Source organism: Typopeltis vanoorti, chromosome 1, assembly GCF_054136105.1.
Source record: "Typopeltis vanoorti isolate ZY-2024b chromosome 1, IOZ_Tvanoo_1.0, whole genome shotgun sequence".
Classification (NCBI taxonomy): Eukaryota; Metazoa; Arthropoda; class Arachnida; order Uropygi; family Thelyphonidae; genus Typopeltis; species Typopeltis vanoorti.
Genome location: NC_143549.1, coordinates 169403700 through 169416846, shown reverse-complemented (window position 1 = coordinate 169416846; position 13147 = coordinate 169403700). Strand labels below are relative to the sequence as shown.

At 34.1% G+C, this 13147-nt stretch overlaps 1 protein-coding gene across 2 annotated transcripts in view; it reads right to left on the bottom strand.

The window, feature by feature from the left end:
- Positions 1 to 13147, bottom strand: part of LOC150110637 (mitochondrial adenyl nucleotide antiporter SCaMC-like) — a 176129-nt gene that overhangs the window by 86341 nt on the left and 76641 nt on the right. For both annotated transcript variants that reach the window (XM_090395393.1, XM_090395403.1), the window contains exon 5: positions 9891 to 10049. In XM_090395393.1, the coding sequence (XP_090251519.1) occupies positions 9891 to 10049 (159 nt within the window). The remainder of the gene's footprint in view (positions 1 to 9890; positions 10050 to 13147) is intronic.

Below are 13147 nucleotides of genomic sequence, written 5' to 3'. Positions count from 1 at the left end.
AAATTCCTGGCTTCGATATCCTGGAGTACAGTTCGCTCGTTTTGATACACAATCTGTAACCTATTTATTCCAAAATGTATAACTTTACATTTTTACCACATTAAATTGACATCCTCCTTTCTTTTAGTGTTACACGGTGATCAGCATTCATTTTTGAGATTATGGATTCTACAACCGTGTTAAAATAACTCTTTTTATTATCCCGACGTTTCGATCTTCATATCAAGATCATCATTTGGAGTATACATAAATACACATGATGAGCAGTGTTACATTTCAAACCGTAAGCTAGAGAAACAATGCTTTGATCACATGCTACTGACTGGCATGACCTCTAGTGAAAAAGAAAAAAAAATTACAAACTAGATTTAATTTATGATTACATGAATAAACATTCTTGCTTATAGATAGTTTTCCTTCCAGTAACAGTGATTTTATTACAATTGTTATTTTTGATTTAAAAAAAAAAAAAAATTATTTATACATTACAACATGAATAAACATTCTTTCTTATAGATTTTTTCTTTAACAGTGATGTCCTATTTTTTAATATTAAAGTTATTTTAGATTTAAGATCCTGGATTTTCTAGTCCTGTTTATAGTTATTCTTAGAGAGGAAGGATTCGTGGGACGAATATATGCCTTCCATATGTATGGGATTTTTAGACCATCATTATTGTTTAGATTGGGGTGGTTGATAATGATCTCACAAGCTTCCTTAAATTTGCGTTAATACAATTTTGGTGTGATATAGACAACTAGTGCTTTTCCAGTCAATTCTATGTAAGGTGTTCAGTTCAGGGCATGATCAGAAAGGCCAGCTTCACCATAATTATTATATTTGATGTGTCGTTTATGTTCTTTTTTGACTGATTGGAATTGTGCGTCCTGTTTCTCCATGTATGGTATGTTACAGGTGCAGTAAATACGATATACTCCAGGGTGGGCCAGCGGAGGGAGTGGGTCTTTGGATGAGTTGAGTAAGCTTTTTATTTTTGCAGGAGGTTTAAAGGTGACTTTGAGGTTGTATTTTTGAAGTACTCTGTTTATCTTGTCTGATGTCCCTTTAATGTAGGGAATGGTTATAGTTTTACTGTAGTCTATTTTGTCTTTGTTTCCTATTGACATGTAGAGAATTGTGTTAACAGTGTTTTGGCTGTATCCATTTTTTTGAAAAGTATTGCTATCACTTTAAATTCGTTTTTCAGTGCCTGTTCACTGGATCAGATCTTCAGAGCCCTGTTTTTTAGGGTATTCATGACCCCTAGTTTTTGTGTTGGGTGGTGGTAGGGGTTTATGTGCAAATATTGGCCAGCATGTGTCGGCTTCCGGTAAGCAGTGAGGGAAAGATTGCCCAAGGGAAGACGTGTGACAAGCGTATCTAGAAACGGCAGTGTGTTATGTTTTTCAGTCTCAATTGTGAACTGTATATGTTTGTGTTGCTTATTTAGGTGGCTAAGGAATGTGTCTAGCATCTGGCAGCCATGAGATCAGATCGCGAAAACATTGGCAATGTATCTAAGCCAGACTTTGGGTTTTAAAGGGGAGGAACCTAAAGCAAGTTGTTCAAAATGTTCCATGTAAAAGTTAGCAATGGGGGGAGGGATGGCAAGCTCATGGCTGTGCCTTCTTTTTGTAGGTAGAAAACGTTTTGCCATACAAAATAACCAGAACGTAATACATGCACAAAGAGCGCCATGATATCTGGTGGAAATTTGTTCTGTAAAAGAAGAATTGTGTCATTGATTGGGACATTCGTAAAGAGGGCAGAGACGTCAAAACTGACTAATAGATCATCTTTTTCTAATGTGATGTAATGTCTTTGATGATGTTTATGAAGTGTTGTGTATTTTTGATATAGGAGGGGAAATGACCTACCAGCTTTTTGAGTTTATTCAAGTTTATTCATGTTGTAATGTATAAATATTATTATTTTTTTTTTTTTTAAATCAAAAATAACAATTATAATAATAGAAATAGGACATCACTGTTACTGGAAGGAAAACCATCTGTAAACAAGAATATTTATTCATGTAATCATAAATTAAATCTAGCTTGATTTTTTTTTTTTTTAAACTAGAGGTCATGCCAGTGAGTAGCATGTGATCAAATCATTGTTTCTCTAGCTTATGGTTTGAAATGTAACGCAGCTTGTTTTGTATATTTATGTATGCTCCAGATGATGATATTGATATGAAGATCGAAACGTTGGGATAATAAAAAGAGTTATTTTAACATGGTTGTAGAATTTATAATTTAAAAAAAGTAAATTGACATCCATTATGTTTTGTCAATACTGGTCACAGAATATTTAAATGAACCTGCAAGTTCTCTACATCACAGCAATCAACTATCACCCTACCCAACTTTGCTTCATTAGCAAACAACTGAATATTCCCTTCAAATTATTTCCTATATCATTTATGTACAAATTAAATAGTAGTGGTCCAAGCACACCACTAGTCACCTGTCATCTCCTGGATTCTGCTCCAGATACTAGTGTTTGGTATCTGTACATCAGCCACCCTTTTATCCACATCACTAATTTTATATCCATCATCATCATTTGCTGCAGTTTGCATAACAAAGTTACATGTGGTATCCTGTCAAACATCTTTGCAAAATCCAGTATTATCATCTTGTAGCCATTCCTTTTATTCAACTCATCTGTCACTTTATTATAAAAAGTTAGTCGATTACTAAGGATGACTGACACACATCATAAAGCTGTGCTGCCCCTCAGTATATCATATTCTTATTCGCCCATTCCTGAATTTTCTTTTTAACCAATTTTTCCAGTGCTTTTATTGCAACTATACTCATTGGTCTATAATTTATTGCCAGACTTAGGAGGGTAAAACATTTCCTTTATATCAAGGAATTATTTTGCCCTCCTTCCACTCTCTTGGTACTTAGTCAGATCTGAGACTTAAATTAAACATCCAGGTCAAAGGCATTGCCAATTCCCCTGGACATTCTCTTAAAAAGCAAGCTGATATCCCATTAAATCCCACAGCTGTATTTGCATTCAGATTCTCTAATATTCTTATCCAATTATCAACTTTTGATGTAAGAACAGAGGTTTTTCGAGTGATGATTGACAAGTGTTTTTCTAGAAAGCAGCATATCCATTTTTCACTCATTTTGTAGATCGTTTCTTTAATACATAACCCTTTTAGCATACTTGCTTTTCATTATCCTTTATATTTCTATCAATGTACATTGTTAAAACATATTTTAAAGGCTTAAATTAAGTCTTCTGATGAATGTTCCAACTGGATGAATTAAAATTTTCTCCATTGGTTTTTAACTTCAACATATGCAGTTTTATATATCAGGGGCAAATATTCTGGCTGTGCCAGATGCATAGTGCACATCCATGGAATATCAATATCACCGAATATTATATTTTCGCATTTATTCCCATTAAAGACTACTCTAATTGTTTCCTGGCTTCGTATGATTCCTAAAATTAAACACAATATACTAATGCATCATGAAGAGGACACTATGACAAGTAAACATTGCATTGCATTTGTGTTAATAGCCCAGGTGTGTGTGTTCACAATACATACACCTTTGAGCCCTTTGATCAGATGTAAAGATGGGAATGCAGCAACCTACTGAAATGGGCATCATGTGCCCATTTCAGTTGGGTGTGTGTGTGTGTGTGTGTGTTGAGTGGCTTATGCAACCTGCACTACAAAATTCACGTCAAGAGTGCAGAGCACATCAATGATCATCTTAATTGATCCAATGCAATTAATTGTAGCATAACTTTGAATACTTTAATTTATCAATTCAATGCAACCAAATCTGTGTGGAGTGGGATAATGTGTTTGTTTTAAGATATATTAGAAAACAATAATGAAGGAGAATGCTCTATTTGGTTGGAATATTTGAATTACTCAAAGGTGTAAATATGTGAAATATTAATAAGTCATGTGACAATGGGAAATGTAAAGGAAAGAATAAATGTGAGTAGAAATACTTTGAATTATTAATAATTCATTTGTGATGTGTGTCCTATAAGTTGCTGAGTAGAGCAAATAGCGTGCAATCCTATAAAGTCTAGATGTGAATAAGTAAATTTATGATGGCATAATTAAAAAAAATAAAAAAATAAACTTATGAGGAGAGGGAAAGAAATTTGCTTGCAAAGTATATATAACTAACCAATAACAAACAGCCACTAATACATTTAGTAGTTCAGTAAAAAACTATAGCGAGAGGATAATCCAATGAACTAATAATGTTGACCAGGTGATTCATTTAGGAGTGGCAGGAATACATGTGGTTTGATGAAGCAGCAACACCTCATAAAATTTGTTGTGCATGTTGTGTGTATTTCTCTGGTTTATGTATATTTTGCTTCATTTTCTAAGAATTTTCTTTTGTTTACTGAGACTCAGTACACATTTTACACAATAACAGGATACATAATATCCGATCATTATTGAATCCTACATTCATTAGAGTTATTTATTTTTATTATTATTTTTTTTAATTTAGTGTCAGTGGCTTTTCTGTCTTATCAATAATATATATTTCACACATGCTAGTATTTTGTTGTAGATCAACAACTACATAGAAGTATTCATTTTTATTCAGGAATAGATAAATTTTACTACATCTGTTGTTTCCGAAGATCAGAAAAAAAATGTACTCATACTATTAAAAAAAAACTTTCCAACCTCAATAGATGCTGTACTGCACAAGCAAAGAAAAACAAGTAGCTTTGTTTATCACTAAATAAACAGACATTTAACATCTGTGTAATATATTTAGGAACAGTTAGTGTAATTAGAGGTAACTCAAATGACATGCTTAATGGAAAAACACTCCACACCCGCAGGCTATGCTGCATGGATTCAAACAGAACAGATTTACTGTAAACATAACAGCTAACTGTTATGTTTACAGTAAATCTGTTCAGTTCCAGAAAATGTGTAACAGCTGTTTATAATAGTCACTGGACACAGAAAGTGCTCAATTTATGAAAAGCAAAATGCTACACACACACACACACACACACACACACACACACACACACACACACACACACACACACACACAAACTTGAAATCAGTTTGAATTGCATTTGAGATTTTCGATATTATTCAGATGTTTAAAAGACTAAATCAATGGAGAAATTTAGAAATAAAATTCTATCGAAGAGGTGAAACTATCATGCCATATAACATCTGTAACCCACATCAGATATATCACTAATGATATAATTTTGAACTGTGGAAGAAGTTTATTGAAATACAGTTAAAGCCTTTAAATGACTGTTTAAAAGAGATCACGCTCATGGAGCACATTTAAAAATTCTATATAATTTCTTCGATTAGCTGAATCTTCAGACTCATCATGATCTCAAAGGAAGCTCTTGCCTAGCCAAATAGCATACAGCATCAATCATATTTTTAAAAATGTCTCTATTTTTTGTTACCTGTTCATTATGACTGGTAACTTCGATTTTTCTTTGTTTGTCAATGAGTGTTAATTCATTGTTTTCCAAACATCTTAAAACTTAAAAATGACTGAACATGTGATTGGGAAAGCTTGTTTTAACACAACTGCTATTAAATGATTGAGATCGGAATATCCATGCTTATTCCAAGCACCTTTTTCTCTGAAGAATAATAAAAAAGGCCAACAAAATAAAAGTATTCACTGAACTTCACATCCAGTTAACCATTCTAACACTGCATTGTGAAATAGAGAAGTGTCTTGTACTCAGTTTTTGCATCTTTGTGCTTGCTCTCGGTAAATTTGGAAGAGGAGGATAAGACATTTCAAATTTCCACTAATCATACAATCCACAAAAGTTCAGGCAGGAAACGGGACGTTTATTAGATCGTTAATGTTGTTTCCAATTATAAGTATGGGTAAAAAAGTTATAAATCCATGGAAAATTATATATTAAAAACTTGTCTATATTATATATAAAAAATTGCCTACCCATGTCAACTCGCACCTCATGCATGCAAAATAGATGATGAAACTCAGAAAACAAAAACAGCAACTCATGGCAAATGTTGTTCAGTTGGATTGGTTGACACAATAACTAATCAACAGCCACTGATTTCTAGGTGCTATCATCTCAGTGCTTACCCTGTCTCACCTTCTGCGCAGTTTAAAACTACTGGAATGCTAAGAATTTGATCAGCTGATCTTGTTTACAAAACTGTGGACATAAGATTATTCCTTGACTGACATGGAAGCCTTTATAAGTCTTCAGAATAACTGTCGTAAAGTTCATCATCAAATTCCTGCCATGTACTTCAAAGGGGTGTACAGGATATGATAGTACTACATGAAAAATTTACATCATTACTAACTTTCTATCTACAATTTTCCACCAAATCAGTCTGTTATTTGTCAAGACTCCAACATTATCAGATCTTATATTTCTATCATCTAAGGCACTTTGTACTATATTGATCCACCTATATCTTGGTTTCCTCTGGGTCGTTTTCTTTCCAAGCTGGCAGAAAACAATTGTTTTGCTAATCTTTCCTTCCCCATTCTGTTTAAGTGAACATACCACCTGAGATTAGCTCTGCTAATGCATTCCTGGATACTGACAATGTCAAGTTCTTTCCTACTATCCTCATTTTTAATATGATATTGCCATTGATGCCATCTGTTCAAGCCTCTAATCTTTCTCAGGACTCTCATATCTGCGGACTCTAGTCTTTGGTCAAGTGTTTTACTTCTGACCCAGATCTCAGATCCATAAGTTAAAACTGGTTTGAACACTGTCTTGTATACAGCTAATTTAGTGTTCCGACTAATTTCTCTTATTCCATATGAATTTATTCAACTGACTTCCTACCATACCAGCTTTGTTGATTCTGTTGTCTATTTCCATATTTAATTTACCATCTTTACTAAAAATCATGCCTAAGTAGCTGAAATGTTTTACTTGTTCCACAGGTTTTCTGTTCACAATGCAGTTGACATTTTCAATGATTCTGCCTATTTTTATTGTCTTTGTCTTTTTATTGCTGACCTTCATACCATATCTATTACAATACTTATTTATTTTAGTCAGGGAATCTTGCAGACTTGTAGCGGATTAATTTAGAAGTATAACACTGTCCGCATAAAGCAAAGAGCTGACATTAACATCTCCAATTTTGATATCATGTTTAATACCACTTTCCTTCATAATGTGATCCATATAGATAATGAATAACAGAGGGGATAATGTACATCCTTGTCTCATTTAGCATTAATTTAAAATGTTTAATTTATTAATTAATTATAAAAAATAAAATAATAAATTAATTTAATTTAACATAAACTTAAAACCAGATTTAACATTAAACCATCTTCCTGTACATCCTTCAATTCTAACTGCCGACTTACAACTCAAATACAGACTAAGTATTGCTTGATATAATGCCCCATTGACACCATATAACTGTAGTGTATTGAATAGCTTCTCTCTTGGTACCTTGTCATATGCCTTTTCCAGATCGACAAAACTTAAATACAGATCTCTGTTATATTCCCATGCTTTCTCAACTATTTGTCATAAAGTGAAGATCTAATCCTGACATCCTCTATTTGGCCTGAATCCAGCTTGTTTTTCACCAAGCTTTTCTTTCACAATTCTTCTCAACCGTTTCTCAAGTATACTTGCATAAATCTTACCAGGAACACTCAGTAGGGAAATACCTTTGTAATTCTCACATTCAGTTTTATATCCCTTTTTATATATGGGTACTATGAGAGTTCTACTCCAATCATCGGGAATTCGTCCCTCTGTCCAGGCCTTCTGAACTATGCAGTGCAGCCGCTGTAAGACTTTTATACCACCATACTTCAGCATTTCTGGTCGAATATCATCTACTCCTGCTGCCTTTCCACATTTCAAGCCTTTGATGGTTTTTTCTACTTCAAGTATGGATATGTATTCCTGACTGCATGCCTGTTGAGTGTTTTTTTACCACTGTGCTATCACTGCTTGTTTCTTTTAGCAGTTTTTCAAAGTAATTACTCCATACTTCAAGGATATCTTTTTCTCCTGTTTTCATGTCACCTTTATCATCTCTAACTATTTTTACAGCACTCTTTCCTCCATTCCTAAGCTTCTTCAACAACCTCCAGAATATCTTGCCACCTTCTTGGTATTTATTTTCTATGTTTTTGCCAAAGTCCTCCCATGACTTTTGTTTAGCTAGTTTTACATGGTTTTTCACTTTCTTACATTTGTCTCTGCATTCTCTAAGAGCAAAAGCTGACTTATTTGCCAGAAACTTTTGATATGCTTTCTTCTTTTCCTTCACTGCCTCTTTAACTTCCTGTGTCCACCAGGGAGTTCTGATTTTTTTATCCTTGCACACAACCTCACCACATGCCTCTCTGGCAGAATCAATCAGTGTTTTCTTCAGAGTTTGCCAATGAATCTCCAAGGTTTGATTCCTGTTCTCAAACTCTTTCATTTTCTTTTCAATAATATTTCTGTATTTTAGTCTACAGTTCACATCTGAGAGCTGCTCAACTTTTATTCGCTTTAAAACTTTCTTACATGTTATTCTTTTCAATATGAAATTCAATTTTATCCTGCTCAAGACTAAATAGTGATCGCTTCCAATTTCAAATCCTCTGTACACTCTGGTGTCCTGCACCAGGGAGAAAACATCACTTTCAACAATAACATAGCCAATAAGACTTTTCTTATTCCTTGCCTCTTCTCTCCATGTGAATTTGTGCACATTTTTATGTTGGAACATGGTGTTAGTAATAACCAGTCCATGTCCTGTGCAGAAATCCAACAGGTATTTGCCATTATTATTAGCTTTGCTCTTTTCTCCAAATTTTCCCAAAATATTTTTTGTATGTCTGACAATCATTTCCTACTCTGCTATTTAGATCCCCAACAAGGACCAACTTTTCCTTTTTCATTGTGTCAATTGCTTTTTCTGAAGCATCAAAAATTTCCTCCGCTTCTATCTTAGTAGAACCTTCTGTGGGACCATAGGCACAAATAAGTCTCATTGTCCAGTTCCCCATTCTGATATTAGCCCACATCACTCTTCTTGAGACTGCCTGCCATTCAAGAAGATTAGCCTCTTATTTTGTGTTGAATACTATGGCTACTCCTTCTTTTGCTTGATTGTCATTTCCTGAATAAAACATTGTTTTTATTGCTCAGAAAGATCTCACCAGTTTTTGTCTTTTTTGTTTCAGTTACCCCTATTATGTCGGTCTGGTACTTATCTAATTCCTCAGCTAGCTCCATTTCTTTGTCATTCAGGCTTCTTATGTTGATAGTACCGACCTTTAACTCTAGTGATGTTGAGTTGGGTGTGCTTTCAATATCAATAATGCATAAGAAATGAAGTTTACTTGTAGCATGATGTATATTGTATGTAACCATCTTTTGTTCAGCTTTCATATATCCATTAATACTAGTGATCTATCTGTGAACCACTGAAAACTTTATCTTTTTGTTAACACTATCTTATAGCATGAGGTTCCTTTAGACTTATACTTTCTGAACATCTCAACTTATATATATATTTGAGAATATGCTAATATTCTCAAATATATATATATTCTCATAAGGTACAAGAAGTTAATGGCTTTGTACGAGAATAGGAAAAAACAATTCTAATACTAATTAACTGACTATCTAATATAGTAAAAACCACTGTGTTTAATATATTAAAAGATTAAATAATAAAAAAGTAGTGTTTTTAGATATGTAGTCTATATTCTATACTAAAGGCAAAGCTGTATTACAGATGAGTTACTGTGGCTGAGATGCTATCTGTATGGAATTAAACAAGCACCTACATTTGCATTTTTTTTTTTTTTAATTTTGATGTGAATTAACTGAATTATAAAAGAACAGATAAAATTAGACTCACCTGTAGAAATATTTTTAACCTATCAAGAGGCGCTGTGCATGTGCGAGATACAGCACCAGCAATGCCTCCAGAAACCAAATGACGCCACCACATTCCTGATTGCATTTCTGTTTCTGTGAAATCATCTGGTACCAATGTGTCTTCACCTATGTCAACAAACTGAAATGAAAAAAATACATTAGTATTAAAATGAACATAAGTAGCCCAAAATAATTAAATGTCGTCATTGTTTAGTCAAACCATTTTGAATGGATTATCAATGTTACGTAGTCAGAATAGTTGCTTAAATGCTTGACCCTAAGTTGCCTTAATTTCATATGTGATCATGAAAGCTAAGATATTACTTAAGATACGTACATTATCCCTGGCCAAGGAAGGACTGAAACAATAGGAAGAGGACTTGTGGCACATAAGATGGCAAGGGTTACATGCATGTGTGTTAAGGCTTAAGTGCTGGGAAAAACTCATGATAAAAATTTAATGGAGTAAAACAGCACTAGGAAACAATTAAAAATGCTTATACGCATGGATAGGATTATGTGTTCGTCCGACATTTTTGTAATAGATTTCACGGTTTGATATGAACACAGATGATTAAGAAAATAACTATTTATTAACTTAAAAGCTAATATTTCGCTGGTATTATATCCAGCATCTTCAGAGCACACAACACAAAGTTTGTTACAAATGCAAAACAACCACAATCCGGTGTAACAGTGGGGCTGCAGCGTGCAACACAAGACTAAAGTCCTAATATGGCGTCATCTAGGTTTAAAAAAAAATAAAAAATTCAAAGTTTTGAAATAGTAGTCCAAATGATAGTCTTAGAAAGTTTGAAAAAATGAAATAAAATAAAAGTAATAAATATTAATTTGGTCTTAAGATGACTGTCTCCCAAATCTTTGGTAGATATATACAGCCATACTTGTTAAGGTTTGGAGTATGTTTTAAGGCTTCTATTGATTCCAGGAACAACCTCTCTGACTTGTAGAAGCTTCTGTGCATTACTTTTGTTTCTTTCCAATTGATCCTGTGTGCAGGGGTATCCAAAGCATGGTCTGCCAGACACCCGACTTGCCGTAGCATATAATATATCCGACACTGTCGCTATGGCAAGTCGGGTCTGGCAGACCATGCTTTGGATACCCCTGCACACAGGATCAATTGGAAAGAAACAAAAGTAATGCACAGAAGCTTCTACAAGTCAGAGAGGTTGTTCCTGGAATCAACAGAAGCCTTAAAACATACTCCAAACCTTAACAAGTATGGCTGTATATATCTACCAAAGATTTGGGAGACAGTCATCTTAAGACCAAATTAATATTTATTACTTTTATTTTATTTCATTTTTTTGAAATAAAAAAATGATATCATTTGGACTACTATTTCAAAACTTTGAATTTTTTTTTTTTTTTTAAACCTAGATGGCGCCATATTAGGACTTTAGTCTTGTGTTGCACGCTGCAATTACTTTTATTAGTCCCACTGTTACACCGGATTGTGATTGTTTTGCATTTGTAACAAACTTTGTGTAGTGTGCTCTGAAGATGCTGGATATAATACCAGCAAAATATTAGCTTTTAAGTTAATAAATAGTTATTTTCTTAATCATCTGTGTTCATATCAAACCGTGAAATCTATTACAAAAAATTAAAAATGCTATTTAATCCTCTCAATATTTCATCTCAGTGACAGAGACATCATCAGGGAGTACAAAATGAGACTTGTAACACATACACAGCACAAAACTGAAACATGTAGATGAAAGACTAGAATCCTAATTAGGTGGAGTACTATCTATAGAGTCCACGTGGTTAGCCTAGTGGCTATGCGCTTTGCAACCATATGCCTGGGGAAAGAGTGTCCTAGGTTCGATTCCCGTGGACGTTAGAAGCTTAAGGATCTTTCTCAGCCATAGCCAAATTAGCCGGTCTTGGACTTGGTGACGAAAAACCCTTGAGCAGAGTTTTTCCTCTAGTTTATATGGAGGTTTTCATCCTGCAAACCAACACCGTGAACACACTGGCTGCTACAGTCATAGGATATAGTACTTAATCCCTCATTAGGAGGGCTCAACCAGTCCTAAGGGGTGGTCGAGGAATGGATGGGGGGGGGGGACACAAATAAAATAAAAACCAACAGGTGTTGGCATCCTAGGCTGCCAACACCTGTTGGCAGCCTAGGATGTAAACTGGGATCTTGAAGAATTTCCCATATTTCAGGAAGTTTTATGCAACCATATTTATTTAAACTAGGCTCATTTTTAAGAGCAACAGAAGATTATAAAAACAGCCTTTCTCTTTTAAATTTACTGTGATGGAGGCATATGGTATTTTTCTAATTGATTGACCACAATCATGACTGCAGATGTGTTTTTATGTTCTTCCATTTGGATAACAGTTGATCTTCCTGTCTGTCCAAAGGACAACTTGCAGGAACAAGAAACTCTATATACACCTGGAACTGAGATGGGAGGGAGTTTGTCGTTAGTTGAGCTTGAAAGTGGTGCGAAGATTGTGATTGGATGGTGATAGCATTACCAAAATCTTTCTGAAGAAGTCGTGGATTTGGGGAAGAATTGATTTTTTTTTTTTTTTGATATTATGAGGACTGTAGCTATTAGAAAAGTATGGTGTATATGCCTGTAAAAAAAAAAAAAGCATCCTCCATCACTCAAACAACAAATGGTTTACAAGCATCAAAGGGCATGTGAAAAAATGGCAGGATATGATGGAAGAGATCAGTTTCCTTGCCTTGTAACAACCTTCTTCACCAATCCTATTCCTTTTAATTCACCCTTTCATTACTTCCAATGCATCCCTTTCCTAAGATGAAACTGCCTGGCATTATAAGTTAGATTCCAAATTCCACCAAATAAACTACCAATCAGAACATAAATGCAAGTATTTAGATAGGCAACTCTGACAACACAGCCATAATTAACTTTAGATAATTTAATTAGAAAATCAAAGTGATTTCTAGCAATGAAAATATTCTAAGAGAATTTGTAATGTAAGCAGGTATACAAGTATTAATTACAAGATAAGCAAAAATTTGTAACTAAAGAAAAGCATATTATGTTGCTGATTCAGGGATTTGTTACAAAATTAGAAAGGACAATATACTAATGATGCGGCTACTAAGCATGAAGAGGGTAATTAGAAAGAAGGAAATCATTAAACTGTCAATCCACAGACTAAGAACTGACAAAACTAATATTAGTCTGTGGATTGACAGTTCTCAATTTGCACTAGAAA